At 39.6% G+C, this 19678-nt stretch overlaps 1 protein-coding gene across 2 annotated transcripts; it reads left to right on the top strand.

Annotated features, from left to right (window-relative positions):
* The first annotated feature begins 486 nt into the window (after positions 1-486).
* Positions 487-19228, top strand: sult4a1 (sulfotransferase family 4A, member 1). Of its 2 annotated transcripts, XM_088366636.1 has the most exons (13): positions 487-851; positions 1366-1496; positions 2847-2927; positions 3707-3833; positions 3942-4036; positions 4706-4844; positions 6723-6840; positions 13439-13641; positions 13826-13871; positions 14574-14680; positions 14991-15159; positions 15360-15720; positions 16018-19228. In XM_088366636.1, the coding sequence occupies exons 1-8, from the start codon at positions 683-685 to the stop codon at positions 13509-13511; spliced, it is 933 nt and encodes a 310-aa protein (XP_088222762.1). In that variant the 5' UTR covers positions 487-682; the 3' UTR covers positions 13512-13641; positions 13826-13871; positions 14574-14680; positions 14991-15159; positions 15360-15720; positions 16018-19228. The 2 variants fall into 2 exon arrangements, with proteins under 2 accessions (XP_088222762.1, XP_088222763.1); XM_088366637.1 differs by having other exon boundaries at positions 489-851; positions 6723-13641.
* The last annotated feature ends 450 nt before the right edge of the window (positions 19229-19678 follow it).

Raw genomic sequence — 19678 nt, 5'->3', positions numbered from 1 at the left:
TTATTTAAAAAAAAAAGGATGTACTGCTTTCGTGCTCTCAGATGTGGTGATTGAAAACTATTTTGGTCCAGGCCACAGCAGGACCTATTCTTTGTTATTTGCTTGAATGTTAATGATTTTGTGGAATATTTTTTTTATACTGAACATTAACATTACAGATAAAGGGAAATATAGTTTGATGACAGCGTTTTTTTATTTATTTATTTATTTATTTATTTATTTATTTATTTACGTATTTATTCATTTTAATCGGTCCAAACGTAAATAAACCAGCTCTTACGTGAGGCACAGATTATTCTTAAAACACGGTAATGTGACTGTAGCGCTCATTAATGGCGGACTGATAATGGTTTCTGAGTAGGATATGCACAGGTCTACGCATCTTTGAGCCTTTACTTTTTAAATCTCACACACGCACGCACGCACGCACACACACACCGTCACATGCGAGTATCGCACTTACGGTGTCGCCTACAAACAGGCAAGTGTGCCACCCACCATCAGCCATCCCCACGCATCTTTGAGCCTGGCAAAAAGGACTGACGAAAACATTACGTCACTTTTCTTGAATATGATTCGCCCTGGAAGCAGTGAAGAAGCTGCGCATTCTGATCGAACGGAGCATCCTATGCGTCACTCGTTTTCATTTGAAACGGGGATCTCGAGCTAATTTTACCTTACGATGGCGGAGAGTGAAGTAAACACTCCAAGTACACCGATTGAGTACGACAGCAAATATTTCGAGTTTGATGGCATCCGGTTGCCACCCTTCTGCAGAGGAAAGATGGAGGAAATCGCTAACTTCTCCCTCAGAGGAAGCGACATATGGATTATCACCTATCCCAAATCAGGTAAACACGTTTTATTCACCACTGTGGATGCCACATTGATTATAATAACTGTAAGCTTTAAAGCACAGGTGTCAAAGTCAAGGCACAGGGGCCAGACCCGCCCCACCAGATCATTTCATGTGACCCAAGAAAGCAAATCAACTTCAATGACTCTGTCCATGTTTAATTATTTTTTCATACATATGCTTAGGAAGTGTGTGGTCCTTATACAGCTCCCCAGTAGCACTTGTGAAAAATTGTAGCCCTCTCCATCATTTAAATTGCCCATCCCTGTAATACGGGGGAAAGAATTATGCACACAGCTCAATTGCACGACATATTTGTTACTATATTATCATATTTGTTAATAAAATATGGCTTTGTTGACGCTTGGACCGATATTAATAATAATTATTATTATTTTATTCAACCATACTACTACCACAACTAATAATAATGACAATAATAATTCCTAATTTTGATATGGTTTTGTTTGGTTTATTGTTTAGTTTATTGTTATTGTTTTTAATTGTAGGCACCAGTCTACTTCAAGAGGTTGTGTACCTTGTGAGTCAAGGAGCAGACCCAGATGAAATTGGCCTTATGAACATTGATGAACAGTTACCTGTCTTAGAGTACCCTCAACCAGGCTTGGATATCATTAAGGTATTGTATTTCAAATTATGTCAGCATTGATACAACACTGAAAAACTGGTCAACAAGGGATCAATGGTCACGGGCATTCAATGTTGGTTTTCAGGCTGTAGAAAAACGCGGAAATTTCCCTCGTATTTCTCCTAAATTGAAAATGTACTTGTGTGCAGGATGGTGCAGGGTTGCCACAAGCTGTTTGATAGGTGTATTCAAAAGTCAAAGAATTTTATTGCGCAATTGCACTTCACACAAGAGCAAAAATTTCCATTTAAAAATTTCCAGAGCCTAAATGAAAACAAAACACATTAAGTTGCAAATTCATTTCAACCTACAATTGAGTACACAACAAAGAGAAGATTTTTAAGTTCATACTCATTTATTTATTTTTTGTGTGTGCAATTCTTTCATAAGAATCACACTGGGACTGGGGGAAAAGTTAACCAACTAAACCAAGTTAAATGACAATAAATGCTTGACGCAGTGGCGGCACGGTGGGGCACTGGTTAGCTCGTCCGCCTCATAGTTTGGAGGGTGCGGATTCGATTCCATCTCCGGCCCTCCCTGTGTGGAGTTTGGATGTTCTCCTCGTGCCTGCGTGGGTTTTCTCCGGGCACTCCGATTTCCTCCCACATCCCAAAAACATGCTTGGTAGGCCGATTGAGCGCTCCAAATTGCCCATAGGTGTGAAAATGCAAGTGTGGATGGTTGTTCGTCTCTGTGTGTCCCGCAATTGGCTGGCAACTGGTTTAGGGTGTCTCCCGCCGACTGCCCGATGACAGATGGGATAGGCTCCAGTACGCCCGCGACCCCCGTGGGGACAAGCGGTACAGATAAAGGATGGATGGTTGATGCAGTTATCTTTGCTGTCACAGGTCTGCAGATAACAGCAAATAACACTTCCAAGAAACACCCCCTCTCCAACAAGATTGAAGACCTCTGACCTTTTCAAAGTCTATTATCGCCCTCTTTTGATCGAAAATTGACACTGCAGTCATTCAGATTTTCCTTGTTCAGGATACGTTTCGGCCTCGCGGTCGATTTAGGAGCGGTTTGTAGTCTACCAGTCGATTCTTGTCACATTTTTAGCGAGGCGCAGCCATCAGTATACATTGACGATAACAATAGCTAAGTAGTGCTAATGCTAACCATCGTTCAGCTAACACCTATCGTCTATTGTGCTCTTTTTGCACAATTTCATTGCTTATTCATATACTTTGGGTTCTGAAAACATGACCTACCAAACCATCTCTTCTCATTTCATACCTTACCAGTGTGAACTAGTGTAAAATATTTTGCTTAGCAGATTTACCCGTGCTTGGTTACTGTAAAAAGTTTGAAAAAGAGTGTTTTCCATTCCTGCAGGAGCTCACATCCCCACGCCTCATCAAAAGTCATCTTCCCTACCGATTCCTTCCCACAGGAATGCACAATGGAGAGGCTAAGGTAATGCAACACTCACTCAAAAAAGCAACAAAGCCAATTAGCAAAAATTAAATTGAAATAAAGGAATAATGATAATCAATTAATTTTAAATTAATTAATACATTAATTAATTAATTAATATTTAAATTAATTACAATTATAAAATGATACAATAAAATATAATGAAATCATGCTAAACATGAAACAATCAACAAATTTAAATGTGGGACCTTCAGTATTGTTTCCAGGAATCTTTTGGTTTCATTAAATTGTCCTCTGATGCGATACAAAGATAGATTTGTGTTTGCAGCTGGACATTAAAACATATCCACCTGCATTTCATTGTCGAAACATTATCATGTAGAAGGAAATTTAATTCTTACCGAGAAATCGCAAAATTTTGGATTCAATCTGTGTCACTAAAGCCTCACACGTCACAATTGTACCACTCATGGCCCCAACTTTTGCCTCTACTCATACTGTACCTCTGATCAGAGGTACTCACAAGGGCAATGCCTAAAAAAATCATATGAGATGAAATAACTATAGACTCTGAAGATGTTTGAAATAATTATATCATATTATTATATATATTGTTATTATATATTACATGTACGTAATTCTGTTCTCTCTTTTGGCTACAATTTTACAGATTTTTAGAAAGAATTTAAAAAACTGAACAAAAACCAAAACAAATACATGTATCTGGGTCTCGAATTTAGCAAATTCACAGGAGTTAACTATGTATTTATATTATCTGAGACCAATTAACATGTTCCTCTTCTGTGGTTTTCCACCAGATAATATACATGGCTCGTAACCCCAAAGACCTGGTAGTATCCTACTTTGAGTTCCATCGATCTCTCAGGACCATGAGCTACCGAGGATCCTTCCAGGAGTTCTGCCAGCGCTTCATGACTGACAAGCGTAAATGAATATTGATGCTCTTCATTTACGACTCTGGTTATTGTTCAGTCCTCCGACCCATCAAAATCACATATGATTTCTGTCTTTTTTTATTCTCTCTCTTTGCAGTTGGATATGGCTCCTGGTTTGAACATGTTTTAGAATTCTGGGAACATCGTATGGATTCGAATGTTCTCTTCTTGAAATATGAGGACATGTATAAGGTAAATATATTAGGGAAGGAGGAGGAAACATTGAAGCTTGAGGTCATTTTTTTTTTACAAGCGGCAGTCATCTGCAAATTTAACTGCGGGGAATGCTAACTTTTCCATGTTTCCCCGCTTCCTCATCGCAGTGTTGCTGACCCAGCGTTCTTGCAAATCCTGAGCCAAGTTTGAAGCAAAACGGTACTTAAATGTCGTTATAGCTGTAGTGATAAATAGTCCGTTAATAGTTGACCTCCATCACTAATCGGGGTGTCACTATTGAATATTTTTAAAATCGATTATTTGATCCAATACGCCATCGATTAATCAAATAATCAGTTTAAATACAATTTTGCATGAAAGTGTCTTACATTTTTCTGCAATTATTGTTGTTTATTTGGTCTTACTTCGTGATAAAACCAAGCAAATAAGTGAACAATATCACACAACTGACCAGTTATTTGTCGATTAATCGATTCGTTTTGAAAGCTCTAATCATTATGTTGCATTTTGTCATCCTGTCTTTCTCACAAACCGCCACCATTCTTCTCATTTCTCTTAACCGAATGAAAACAGATGGTCCACCCTGCAGAAGAGAGTTTTTCCCTTAATTGCAAAATTGCATTATGAAGTCAGGCATCATTAGTTCCATACATTTTCCATAGCCATTTTTCTTACTTTTTGTAGGACCTTGGGGCACTGGTGGAGCAGCTAGCCTGGTTCCTGGGTGTATCTTGTGACAAGAATCAGCATGAGGCTATGGTGGAAAGTTGCAACCAACTTATTGAACAGTGCTGTAGCTCAGAGGCACTGTCCATTTGCAGGGGTGAGTAAAGCCAACAATTGTAGCGATGACCTCACATACTTTTAACCCCCGACTAAGAATGAGATTGATAAAATTCTAAGTAAATATCTTGAAAGTAGAAAGGTGCTTTTTAAACTTCTTGCCATTAAACAACCTACAATTTCTTATTCTAAATTGTTGTCAAATATCATAAATGTAGAGTTTATACTTCAGACGAGAGGTGTCAAAATTAATCAATTAATCAACAGCAAATTCATTGTCAAATAAATCGCCTTGTGTTTTGCTGATCGAGTAATCATTTGGCACCATTGTTTAACTGAAGATTGTCCAATTCTTCTGATTTCAGGCTCTCAAAAGTAATAATTTTCTGATTTTTGTTATCCTTCATGGAAGCAGATTGATTTTGCTTTTTTACATTAATAAATAAGACTTTTGCAAAGATCTTATTCTACTTTACCTCTACTCAATGACCATTAATCCTTCTTGTGTGATATTGCTTAGCTGTTAAGTTGTATTTTAACCCGTCCATCCCGTTTGTCCCCACGGGCGTGCTGGTGCGTATCTCAGCTGTCAGCGGGCAGTAGGCAGGGGACACCCTGAACTGGTTGCCAGCCAATCGCAGGGCATACAGAGACACACACGCACTCACACCGACGGGCAATTTGGAGTGCTCAATCAGCCGACCAAGCATGTTTTTGGGATGTGGGAGGAAACCGGAGGACCCGGCGAGGACCTGGAGAAAACCCACGCAAGCGTGGGGAGAGCATGCAAACTCCACACAGGGCAGGCCGGAGGTGGAATCGAACCCACACCCTCCAAACCGTGAGGCGAGCGTGCTAACCCGTGTGTCACCATGCCGCCTGTTTTAATCACTAAATAATACTAAATAAACAAAAATAATTGGTTAATAAACAGTAAGCAGGGTAACTAATGTTTGTAATACATTTTTACACAAACAAATTGCATCCAATTAATCGATGGGATAATCGAATGGATAATCAATTCTACAAATATTCTATAGCGACAACCCTACTTCAGACTTAGGTTAAAATAAAGCAGACTTCTGCAAACTATGGTTCAATGACCATATGCAGACCATCTGCAGTCTTTTGACCAACCCTCGCTATCTTAAAGAAGTCACACGTAAAATGTGTTTAAAAACAGAGGCTGTGATTTACCGAAGTCAAATTCCTTGTTTGGCACGCTCAAACATGGCGAATAAAAAAAAAAATTAAAAAAAAATCTTGAAAAACTGCGCTTTCATTTTATGCTTGTCAGTAGGCAGAACAAGCAAATACACAGTATTGTATGTAATATACTAAAACTATTTCTGTTCACTGTTCAATTGCACGTTACTCCATAACATAGGTGTCAAACCCATGGCCCGGGGGCCATATACGGTCTGCCACATCATTTTATGTGGCCGGCAAAGACAAACGGTGCGTTGAATTCATGTGTCAATACTAAAATTGCAAATTGTCTTCACTTTTTAAAAATAGATATATTGCTAGCAATTTTACCAACTTTTTAAAATAGTTTAAATGTTTTCACGAGTCTGATTTGTTATTCATCAGTTTGTTGTGTAGCCTATACTGTATATAATAAGAGGCCTTCCTGTTACATTTATTTGGGTTGTATATTTGGGTCATATTGGCCCTCTGAAGGAAACTATGACTATGATGACTACAGCCCACGACAAAAATAAGTTTGACACCCCTGCTCCAATGTAATTGTTAATAAATTTTGTAATGAGCCATACGTTTTCAGATCACTCCTCTTTGCTGACCTATGCGGTATTAAATGACAATTATTGTCCAAATGTTTGGCAAGCCACCGTGTAGATTTAAATTTTCATTTAAAATGCTAACTTTCTTCCCTCTCATCTTGTGTTCCATGCAGGTCGTGTTGGTCTGTGGAAGGACGTCTTTACAGTGTCAATGAATGAAAAGTTTGATGCTGTGTATAGACAGAAGATGGGAAATTCCAACCTGACATTTGATTTCTGCCTTGCGGAAAGGCCTGTTCCTACACTTTAGTCCACTTGAGTACAGTCAACAACTAGTCACTTCATGCTACCAACGCTGTGGTCTTGTACAGCTGTACATTCACTGAATACTTTGGTGTGCTTAACATGTAATGACGTATAGATGTCATAGAATGACTTGAACTACAGTTCTTGATTATCAGGTCAGAAAAATGACAAAGATTACCGTATTTTTCGCACTATAGAGCGCACTTAAAACCTTATAATTTACTCAAAACCCACAGTACGCCTTATAATGCAGAGCACCTTATATATAAAATTTATTACAGGCTCTCGGGCCACAGGGTAGAAAACAAACATCACATATATTAAAATAGATTTAAAAAAAAAAGTACATTTCAAATGTTATGGGAGGCACTCATGCCAGCGTCCTCTAATGGTGGATGTGTACCTTATAGAACTACATCCAGGGTCTGTCATCTGTCGAATCAGACCATTCGGTGAGCAGTCCAGCCTGCTCATAAATTTGAATGTCAAGTTCCTCAGCAGAGCCATAAATGTAGTGCGACCCAGATCACAAAAGAGCCCACTGGCTCTTATGCTCCTCGGCTTGCCCAACAGTATCCTAAGGCAACTTTCAACTTATGCAAACTTTCCTTCTTGAACCTCACCAATAGTGGGGCTGTGTAGAGAGGGGTGCAGTAAACTCTAAACAGGTTTACTTTAACATCAGTAGTACAGTGGTGAAATTTACGAACCAGCATATTTGCTTGAACATAGAGCATTCTCCTCTGTCTAGACATATCATCATCATCATCTAAGGTATCTGTAATAATGTGCCCAAGATATTTTGTACTTTTAGACACACACATAGTAGTTTGACCAGACAGGTAAAAAGCAGGAAACTTGAGTTCCAGATCATACTTGGTTCTACATATCAAGACCATACTCTTCTTGGGATTATACTTGATGTCAAAGTCAATACCGTAATTTGATCAGATATTGAGCAGCTGTTGGAACCCACTACTACAAGGTGAAAGTATGGTAAGGTCATCAGCATACATGTAATGGTTTATTAACATGTCTCCAGTCGTGCAGCTTGTTTTGCAACCTCCTAGCTGCTTAGACAAGCCATCCATGTATAAGTTAAAGAGGGCAGGGGATAGAATCCCCCCCGTCTGACGCCATTACCCACCCGAAAATGGGCAGATAATGTGCTCCCCCATTTAACTTGCATTTTCTAGTTTGTATACCAGTAGACTATGATGCGTATTAAGCATTTAGGCACACCCCTAAGCTTTAGCTTATTAAAAAGCTTATAATGATGGATACAATCAAACGCTCACGACGCATCAATGAACCCAACAAGCATGGTAGAGCCCTGCCTTTTATATGTTTCAACTGCTTCTTTCAAAGCATAGATTGGTCCGTACTGTGCTTAGGCTTAAAGCCAAACTGATTGTCGGTGGTAGTTATATATATATATATATATATATATATATATATATATATATATATATATATATATATATATATACGCTTAATCTGTCAAGAAGTAATTTTTCTAAAACTTTGAAGAGTATACTAGCTAGAGCTATTGGTCTATAGTTAGCAACACTTCCTATTTTACCAGCCTTGTCTTTTATAACAGGGACCAGATCTACAGACATTATTGGAGTCAGGTAGCCGTGAGTCAGCAAGCCTGAGAAACAGAGAGACAGCAGCACTGTCAATCAGGGCCAGCTAACTTTAAATGCTCTGCTGTGATGTTATCCAGACCACTGGCTTTTCTGTCAGAAAGTTGTCCTATGGCAATAGACACCTCATGACAATTAAAAAAAAAACTTTCCTCTTCAATTATGCCTCCATGATAGAGCTCACTTTTCACACTATTAAATAGTGCTGAATAATGCTGCCTCCAGAGGTCAGCGATGCTCACAGGATCTGTTACCCCCTCTATGTTACATGGGAGAGCTGCTTAAACCCTGTTCAGGGATTTTACCTCTTTCCAGAAATTAATTACGTCATTATTAAGCAGATTATCAGCCATAGAGTGAGCACTTAAGGTCTGCTCTTGTATGTACCGTAATATATGGACCAATTGATGAATTTGTTGATCCATACTGGTTGTTCACAGCGCGCTGCCAAAATGTTTCAGTACATTTCAGTACGACTAGTAAATTACAAGGTCGCATCACTTTCAGCATTACGGCAACTGTGGTCAGGGGCGTCACTGAAGTAAGCTACTACTGGTCGATCGCATGACATTTTAAAAAATATATAATTTTTCTATAGGCTAGAATCAATCCCATCACTTGATTGACATACAGGTAAGCCTGTCGGTAGGCAATCACAGTGAAACATACGTGCGCAATAGACAGTGACCACACCCCCTCACAGCAGCAGGTTTGGCTGCGCATACACAAACACGGCACCAAAGCTAACAATCTAATCAATGCATTACGCATCAACACACACACTTGGTTTTTTCTTATAAACTAAAGAAAGTTTATGACCACCAAGAATGAGTGGGGTTGCTGGACCAAGTAAGAAGCCAAACCGTATCACTTTCATACAGAATGGGAGTTGGACATTTTTTTTACCTCATTGACTGGGTTGACAGTCAATGAGGTAGCAATTAGCACAGCTTCATCTAGTGGATGCATAACATAACCCTAATCAACCCCAGTTTGATGCAGTAGCTTTAATCTGGTGCGCCCTATATGAAAAAAACTTCTAAAATAAAAAATATCAATGAAGGTGTGCCTATAATCCAGTACGCCTTATAGTGCAGAAAATACTGTAACTTTTTTTTTTTTTACATTGCACATGAATATATGTATGATTATGTATGATTTGCTGTTTATATGCACAGTACATCAATCTACAATATTCCACAGTGTAGTATTATGATAAATTGACAACAAATCGACTGTCAAGTTAATCACCTCGTAGTTTGATAATCAAGTAATCGTTTATGGCCTGTTTTCAGTATTAACTGATTGCTTGGAGTACAACCTCCTGATTTTCCTGAACTCATTTTTTTTTAAAGGTCTGAATGTTACCATTATATTTACAGTGGAATTTCCACATTGATTTTATTCATTTAACATGGAAATTCATAATATTCATAACACAATATGATTTGATAATCCATACAGATTAATTTCCTTCGTAACAAACGTTCCATTCCATTTAATGTAACATAATTTCACGTATATATTTTTTATTATAGACACTCAAAAAATCAACCGTCAAAAACTGGTTATTCTTCATATTCATTATTACAAGCGCCCGTGAGTTGCCGCTATTCTCGATCAATAATCACGTATTACCTGCGTCATAATTTGGTAGACTGGAATTCCAATTCCACAGAAGTTTTAGACAGATTTTTTGTGATGTAAAGTCAACTGAAATCGCCATATTTGACTGTCGTTACCTCTGCTTTTGGAAAAATACAAATATTTCTTTTTGGACTATTTTTCTTTTTGACCTTGTACAAGTTTAGATTGTGTTATTTGCAGAAACACCACGACCACTCATTACCATTACCGTAATTGGGATAATAAGCATGGAGATGGTACAGCACAATTAAAGAGGTAAAGTGTCCGGAAAGATTGGAGCCAGGGCGACCTAATGCAACTTGAACCGGGGTTTATTGAAAGGAAAAGGGAGTTGGAAGGGAGTCAGGTGTGGAAACAAAGACATAGACGGGACAGAGACTCACGGCCAGCAAACAGACAGACATAAATCCATTCGAACACGGAACAGAATCTGACCGTGAGCCTCCAGACAAGACTGGGGGGAAATTGGACAACCAGAACACAAGGCGCGGACACAGTCGGAAGACAACAGTAGACATCGACAGGGAGAAACACACGGGCAGGGCTTAAATACACACGGTAACAAGAGAAAGCAGGTGACAGACATTACGGTAACGAAGGGGTGTGGCTGAGGGAAGTTGCCGGCCGAGCGTCTGTGGCACGGCACGTGACAAAGTAATGTAAAGGTACAACAAATTTTTTCCCCCAAATGCTTCATTTTTGTTTGAGTTTACATTTTATGTAGGACATATTAATAATATGAGTCTTTGATATTTCTCATGTAAAGACTTAGTACAAATTAATTTGAGGAAATGGGAGAAATCACACTGTACAGTATATACTATTTAAAATTTAAACTTATTTATTGTTATCTCTCCAGGTGCTGCAGAGATACTTTTATGATCGTTTTGGGTGGCTATTTTTTACTCCGTTCAGATTTCTCCGTTTTCTATCAGGTTTATTTTTTATTTTTAATCTATTACATCACATCCGTTGGGGCGGGACAAACCAAACAAGGTAATCCGAGTCATATTCAGTGAAGCCTCGGTTTTCGAACGTCCCGGTTCTCGAACAAATCGGTATTCGAACAAAAAATTCAAGATTTGTTTGCTTCGGATGTCGGACGAAATTTGGTTGTTGAACTTCGCGAGATGAGCCGAGAGGACCCGCATGCCAACTGACTCCGTTTGTTACTACATTCTCGTTACTCTGAGGATTGCATCAGCTCTAATCATGCCTCCAAAGGAAGCAAGTGGGAGCAGTAAAGCCATCCTAAAACACAAAGACGCTCCTAAAGCAATGTGACAGTGAGCGCCCGGCGCGCTGCGGTTGCGCCATCGGACCAAATTAAGCTCCCTGCGCACTGCGGTCCACTTAAATTTTGGAAAGTACATCAGGACTTTAAAAGTATTTTCTAAATTTTAGCGACCGCTCTGTCACAATAATGCGACCAGCGCGGTGCAGGTGCGCGGTCGGCGGCGCGCTACGGTTGAGCGTTCGGCGGTGCGCTGCAGTTGCGCGATCCGACAAAATTAAGCTCCCTGCGCACTGAGGTCCACTTAAATTTTGAAAAGTAAATCAGGACTCTAAAAATATTTTCTAAATTTCAGCGACCGCTCTGTCACAATAATGCGAGCAGCGCGGTGCAGTTGCGCGGTCGGCGACACGCTACGGTTGCGCGTTTGGCGGTGCGCTGCAGTTGTGCGACGGACAAAAATGCGCAAATGAAAAAATCTTTAAAAAGGCGTTTGTTTGTTTGTTTGTTTGTTTGTTTGTTTGTTTGTTTGTTTGTTTGTTTTTTGCTTGGAACGGATTACATTTCTTTCCATTATTTGTAATGGGAAAACATGATTCGGAATTCGAACGATTCACTTCTCAAACAGCCTTCTGGAACAGATTGTGGTCGAAAACCGAGGCTCCACTGTACATGGGAGATTCACAAATCCGCCATGTTTATTACGAATCCGCCATGTTTATTACTCGGAGAAACTTTTGTAGCCCAACCAACTCAAGGATGCCGAAGTGGAAAGATAAAAATGTTCCGTTGTTGGATGCACAACATCAGAAAATCAAAGAAGTGCCTGGTAAAATTTAATTTTTCAAGCAGTGTTCCCACGTCTGTGGGCAAAGTCTGGCTTGTTAAGGATTGTTTCAGAAATCTTTTGTCAGTGTGGAGAAGGATTTGCTGAAAGACTTCATTTCATTGATGGTTCAGTTTGTTGCATGTTGTTAATGATGTCCGTTGTTGAGCGGGGAAAACAAAGATGTGGAGTAACAGTTGGTTCTTTACTGGCAAGATCTTGGGTTGTTTAATGGCGGCCAGTACACGAAGCACGGCAGCAGATGAAACACCAACCCCCATCTCCAGGTCAGAAGCGTCACCTGACCATTTGGTATCTACGTAGGTGTATTGGAAAGTCATTGCCCTGCGTGTGTATGTGTGTGTGTGTTTAATTAATGAGGACATTGTACGACTGAGTACTCAGTGAAGAAATTATTGAATGCATTGTGCAGTACTAACTTAATAATAACGGAGAAGAATAAAAATTATTTGTGCAGTGATAACTTTACAATATTTGATAGTAAATAATTGATTTAATAGATAAATAAATAATTTCGTTGTCCTTATTTTGGTCAAACAAGTTTGTCTTAAATTCAAACTTGTCACCGAAGCACCCATTTTACCCCACCATGTAAATTAATATCATTTCGCCATTTCATTCCTGATAACGATACGCTGCCACACAATGGACCCAACTATTAATGAAAAAATCATTGTCTACAAAACTGAATGGGAATACCCAAATGGTCTTACGATGAAGGAGAAGTACGTTTTGAGAAGAAAAGTTTCACTTTATGACGTTGAGGGTAAGATACGCAACGTAAATTAAGCTAATTTGATCCAGAGGCGCACAAAAAAATCCACAGAGCAGAACCTTTTAATTGCTACACTAACGTCAGAAACTTACTCTATAAGACAAATAATTGACTCATAAAATGTTGAATGTAATATATATAACACACATATGAAGGAAATATTTGAGTTTGTTGAGTGCAACTCAAGCTAATGTTTCTTTCCAAGTAACTATTTGTAGATCTATTGAGTAGATATTTGATAAATTATGAAATAAATATTTTTCCAAGTAACATATTTGGTTTTAGACCTATTGAGTGAAAATTTGATACATTATGAAACTAATGTTTTTTTTTCCAAGTAGCAAATTTGCTTTTAGATGTATTGAGTGAGCACTTAATAAATTGTCACAAGTATGGTGCAAATTCAACGTTTTATTTTTACTTCTGCTCAGGAGGGGAGCTGTATTATTGCCACCAAAACGGCACAGACAAGGCAGTGCAAGTGAAGGCTGTCTGTGGTGCTGAAGAGGCAAATGCCATTTTCAGGAGTTTTAATGCCAGCCTGGCAGGGGCACACGCCGGGCAAACTAAAACAAGACACAGCATCTCTCTGAGATATTAGTGGCCAGGGATGTCTGTTGACATTAATGAGTGGGTATGTAAACAATAAAAAAAAGAGCATACAGTTTGTTCATTTTTTAAGCCTGGTAACATAATGAATGAAACTATTCCTTTGTATCTTCTGCAAACAATTTAAAATGATTACCTAAGATCTTGCCCTTCTTTTTGCATGCATTTATTAACCATTACTAATTTCCCACAAAAATTGTCATTGTCAGGTGTCCCAGTGCAATAAAAAGGCCATCAGAGGTCACACCTATACAGGTCAGTTAATCCAAATAATGTTCTCTATTTTGACCTAAGGTCTATATCGTTATTTGTATGTGGCATACTGCATATAACTATTTTTCGCAGCAACATCAGTTTAGCACAATTCTTTATAAATATTTATTCATTAGGTGTTTCAGCCATTCGAACTATTGGGCATGGACCTCATTGGCAAACTGTGGCACAAACAAAAGATGGATACCAATATATTTGCGTGATGGTGGATTATTTTACGGAATAGCCTCAAGTCAATTGAGGTCGAAGTCTGCTGCTGAAGTTACCGCCTGTATCTTGAAATTCGTTCACCAATTTGAGTCACCAAAAAGGATCTTGACAGATCAGGGCAAAGAATTTGTCAATGGAGTAAGCACTACAGTGAAATTATCTTCATCATAGCTGTCAAATACAAGTCCCTGAGGGCATATCTGGCCTGCTACTTTATTTTGTGTGGCCAATGAAAGCTACAAAAGTATGTCGAACTTCATAAAAACGCTGGAGTAAAATAAAAAAACATTTCTTACTGTTCATTGTATTTTGTCCGTGTTTTGTGACTGTTGCAGTTGCGGGTGCTGTATTTTTCTTCTGTGTATTTGTGATGCAAAACCAGTGTAGTGATGATGTTAAGATCACATTGTCAAACACTATTTCACTGCAAAGTTGTCCTACTCAATTACTTATTCTTTCCCCTGGCAATTGCAGATCAACAAGAGATTATGTGAAATGCTTGACATAAAAAGAAGCCTTTGCTTGCCATACCACCCCCAAACTAATGGGTTGGTGGAAAAATTAAATGGGACAATTCAAAGGTGAGTACTTTGTTTACCCAGATTAATCTTTGACAATTTCTTGTTATAATGTTGCTTATGAGTTTTTTGTTTGTTTACCCAGATTAATCTTTGACAATTTCTTGTTATGATGTTGCTTATGAGTTTTTTGTTTGTTTTCGAGGCACTTTCAAAGTAAATAACGTGCACTATAAAAACTGTTAGGTCAGAAAAAAAACACATTTTAGGTTGAAAATTGCTATTGGGGTCATTTTCATACAATTGTCAAAAATTAATTACAAAAAAAAAACACTGTCACCAGTGCGATTTTAAAACTGATTTTGTTTTTTAGAGCTCTGAGCAAAGTGGTTTGTCAGCATCCAGAAAGATGGGATGAATATTTGGATGCAGTTATGTTTGGTCTTTGGACCAAAAAACAAATGACGACAAAGTACCCGCCTTACTTTCTAATGTTTGGCAGAGAGGCACGCTACCCCATTCAAGTGCCAGAACACTATGAGGTAAGATTTTGGCACATCACGATCCATGATCCATTACAAGGGTTTAAAGTATCATGGAGAAGTTTCTAAAAATGATCAAATACAATTTGCTTGTTAAATATTGGAAGTTGTTTTGTTGCATCTTAATTGTAAAACACAAATATAAAACTAAAACTTGTCGACACTTTAATCATTATAGCAAATATTTGCTTTTTCTGAAGGTTGATGGCCGTTGCGGCGACCTGTGAGGTGGGCACCTGTCTGTGGGTGCATGTGGCCAAGGGGTCATTGCAGGTGTACGACGTGAATGCGCAGCACGCAGTGGAGCCCCTCAGAGCGCCTCAACAGCTGAGCGCAATCTATCCTGATTGGGAGCACGCACACACCAGGGTTCATAAGCAGCAAACGGCAAAATCCTCTTGTCCGAGGAGGAGGAGGAGGAGCAGCAGCAGCAGCAGCAGCAGCAGCAGCAGCAGCAGCAGCAGCAGCAGCAGCAGCAGCAGCAGCAGCAGCGCGAACCGCACTGAGCTCCACAGAGAAAGCAAAACAACTCATGGGAAGAGGAGACCAAAGGGACTACCGGTGAGCACACAGTTCTCAACTGGACTCATTTAATTAACCATTTAGAGCACTAACTGCATTACAGTTGGTCTGGAGAATGTGTTTTCTTTATGACAAGCATTAAGTTGTATATTGACTTTTGTTTGAAAGGACAACTTTATGTTCAAGAACTTTTCTTTCTTTCAGTGAAAAGAACTTAACTTTATCTACATTGTTTATTGGTTTATGTGTTAAAGAACATTAAGCTGCATTGCTTTATTTGGAAAAAAATTGTACCTTTTGTTTAAACTCATCCATTTTTTTTAATGTGTTTTAAAGGTTTTTCACCTTGATTGTTTCGATCAACAAAAACCTGAGCAAAGAGTGAAATCCCAGTCTGGTCAAGTCCTTCCTTTTCAAGTGTGGAAACCCATGACGTTAAAATTCACTTGCCAATGGCACTGTGGAGGATGTGGCGAGAATGGAAGTTATGGCACAAGACCATGTCAAACAAGAACAAGCATTTGAGCAAGTTAGAGAGCACATTCGAAAGGCGCAGGAAAAAACAAGGCAGCCAAAAATAATCTCAGGGACCACAGAGTCTGTACACATCGGAGATCTTGTTCTAAGACAAAGTATCAGGTCTCAACAAAAAAAGGGAGGGAAATTGGACCCCAACATTTTGGGGCCATACAAAATTGTGGTGATTGAGGGCAAGACAGTTGACCTCCAGAATGAGAATGGAGCCTTGTTCCCAAAATTAACATTGACCACATAAAACCATACAAAGAAAATAAACAGTGCCTCACAGGTATAAAAACAAAAAAGGAGCATTCTCCTGGGTGACAGTCACCATCCCCATCAGCCTCAGCTCCTTCAGCCACTGCTCCTCCAGCCACTGCTCCTCCAGCCACTGCTCCTCCAGCCACTGCTCCCCCAGCCACTGCTCCTCCAGCCACTGCTCCTCCAGCCACCGCTCCTCCAGCCACCGCTCCCTCTGCCACCACTCCCTCTGCCACAGCTCCTCCAGCCACCGGTCCCTCTGCCAATGCCCCTCCAGCCTCAGCTCCTCCAGCCACCGCTGCCACTGCTCCAGCCTCAGCTCCTCCAGCCATTGCACCCTCTGCCACTGCTCCTTCAGCCTCAGCTCCTCCAGCCACTGCTCCTCCAGCCATTGCTCCCTCTGCCACAGCTTCAGCCTCAGCTCCTCCAGCCACTGCTTCCTCTGCCACGGCTCCTCCAGCCTTTGCTCCTCCAGGCACCGCTCCCTCTTCCCCTGCTCTTAATACCTCAACACCACCACGACTGTCTTTGACTTTAAGACAAACGAGGGAAAATGTGGACAAATGAAAGATTATTCATGATGTAACTGTAAACATGTTAAAACATACATACATTATGGATATGTGGCACATAGGTCTTGTATTCATAAAGTGTTTTATAAATGCCACTTACTGCTATGGAATGAACCACATTTCCAACTGCATTTTGAGTTATTGTACTGACTTATTTTTGGCAGACGTTCAAGATGCTTGGAAGGTGAAGCATGTCCATGTTCTTTCAAAAATCGGGGCGTACAAATTGTTCTTTTTGGACATTATAAAACTTGGACCCAATTCTGAGTTGGAATCGGAGGTAAAATGTTTTCATATCTGAAATTTAGGTTTCTCAGTTTGACTGATTTGTTTCAAGTCTTAATTGATAGCACTGTATTATTTGGAGAGCAAACATATTTTCTGTTTCAATTTGTTTGCCGTTAAAATTACAGGTTATACACGCGTACCTCCTGTTGATGGTGAACAAACGCAACCAAATCAGTGTGGAAAAGGTTTCCTATATTGACTCAGTTGCAATGACCAAATTATGGAATAGAAGAGCCAGAGACTCAAGGTCTGTCTGTATTAGTACTGTTTATTGAATTATCTTACAAAATTATCAATGTCAATTCATAGTAAAATAAAAAAGAATAGTTTTAATAATGTTGGGCCAATTGGTGGCCCAACAACATTAAGACATAACAATTTTATCAGAATAGTCAATTGGCATTAATTTTCTTCTTTACACATTTTATTGTAATTATTGACAGACGTATTTTCTTCTGTTAATTTTTAGATCAACCCGGTGGAATACAGGCTTATTGTTGGCATCGTCAATGAGCATAAACATTGGAAGCTGGCGGTAAAGAAATGTTTTAAATGCCACAAGAGGGAGTAATATTACATCAACAAATATGTACCGTAATTTTCGCACTATAAGTCGTGTTTTTTTCCATAGTTTGGATGGGGGGGCGACTTATATGTGAATTCTTTTCACAAATTTTCATAATTCAAAAAAGAAAAAGAAAGTTAAACTGCGATAAACGAACCGCGATGTAGCAAGGGATTACTGTAATTTGAATTTCATATGACGTCAGTGGTGCGGCGTGGCGGTTGTTTACATAAAGGACAAAGATTCGATCACAGGATGATGATGCCCCACGTACTACCGGCATCATTAGCGGCTTTGTAAGTGACACGGAGGAGGAAGAGTTTGACGGATTTAATGATTTGGAGTGACACAGAAGGTTTGAAAAACTATTATGGCTTTTACGCATGCCCGGTCCTACTCTACGGAGCTTTCTTTCACCTCCGTGGATTGAAGTCGGGGGTTGGCGCTCGGCCGGGTGGCTGTCCAGGGATGGTGGATTGGGCTCGGACATGGCTTTTACACACGCCCGGTCCTACTCTACGGAGCTCTCTTTCACCTCTGTGGATGGAAGTCGTGGGCCAGTGCTCGGCCGGGTGGCTGTCCGGGGACGGTGGATAGAGCTCGGACATGGCTTTTACGCACGCCCTGCCCTATTGTATGGAGCTCTCTTCCACCTCCGTGGCTGGAAGTGCCACCTCCGGGGATGGAAGTCGACGCCGGTGCTTGGGGCCATGTGGTGGTGAACTATTTGTTATAGTTATTTGATATATTTTATTTCGTACAGCAACTTTTATATGTTTTTATCGTTACAGTTCAGTACTTGTTGGCTCGTTGAACTCTTGTTTTGTTAGAGACGTTTACCAAACCCATGTCTTTCCTCGTACTTTGTTAACGCTATAATATAGTTGTATACTAGATCTGTGGAATAACGACGAGGCTGACGTCAGGGCGCACGCGCGGCGTTGTTGACAAAGGGCGAGGAATTTGATCGATGATTTGGAGTGACACAGATGGTTTGATGATGTTTATGTGATAGTTATTTGATATATGCTTTATATATCGTTATTTGGGTCTGCAATATTTTGAATATTTAGACGTGCGCGGCGCATACGCGGCATCGTTTCCATAAAGGACGATCAATGGATTTAATGAATTGGAGTGACACAGATGGTTTTGTAAATGTGTTATTTATGTAATAGTTATTTGAATAACTCTGAATGTTACGTCAGGCCCGTTCTCAGCTCTTCGTTTGTGTTTGTCACATTAGCATACTTATCGATTAGCCTGTTGTTCCTCATTCATGTCTGTTCTTGGTGTTGGATTTTGTTGAATAAATTTCCCCCAAAATGCGACTTGTACTCCAGAGCGACTTATGTTTTTTTTCACGTTATGCATTTTATGGTTAATGCGACCTATATTCCGGAGCGACTTTTAGTCCAAAAATTACGGTAATTATGTGCAAAATGTTTAATAATTCATGCATGAGTAATAAAACCTCATTTTGTGTATAAAATACAGGCAATCATGCCAGGAGAAAAACGGTCCTTAGTCCTCTTGGTGAGTCTCAAATGAACATTAAAAAATGCCTGGAATCAACAACAGCTTGTAAAAGTCAGAGCACTAATGCGATATCAATATTTAACTGAAGATGTGCGCTTTCTTTTGAAAGTTGACTAGGTTTTTGTTGTCAATAAAAATTATGAAATTGACAGATACAACTTGAAATTTGCGTTGATATGCACTGGCTCTTATATTTTAGGGCATCCATGCACAAGACAGGGTGCAATGTTTCCAGGTGGACTTGTGGCACTGT

Source organism: Syngnathus floridae, chromosome 22 (genome assembly GCF_059516105.1).
Source record: "Syngnathus floridae isolate MCC-2025c chromosome 22, RoL_Sflo_1.0, whole genome shotgun sequence".
Classification (NCBI taxonomy): Eukaryota; Metazoa; Chordata; class Actinopteri; order Syngnathiformes; family Syngnathidae; genus Syngnathus; species Syngnathus floridae.
This window is presented reverse-complemented; position numbering and strand designations above follow the sequence as displayed.

Excerpts from the sequence above, each read along its gene's own strand:
- sult4a1 (XM_088366636.1), top strand. The coding sequence starts at position 683 with ATGGCGGAGAGTGAAGTAAACACTCCAAGTACACCGATTGAGTACGAC. Across the intron at positions 1,497-2,846 it reads CAGGCTTGGATATCATTAAG|GAGCTCACATCCCCACGCCT; the intron begins GTATTGTATTTC and ends CCATTCCTGCAG. Across the intron at positions 4,845-6,722 it reads GGCACTGTCCATTTGCAGGG|GTCGTGTTGGTCTGTGGAAG; the intron begins GTGAGTAAAGCC and ends TGTTCCATGCAG.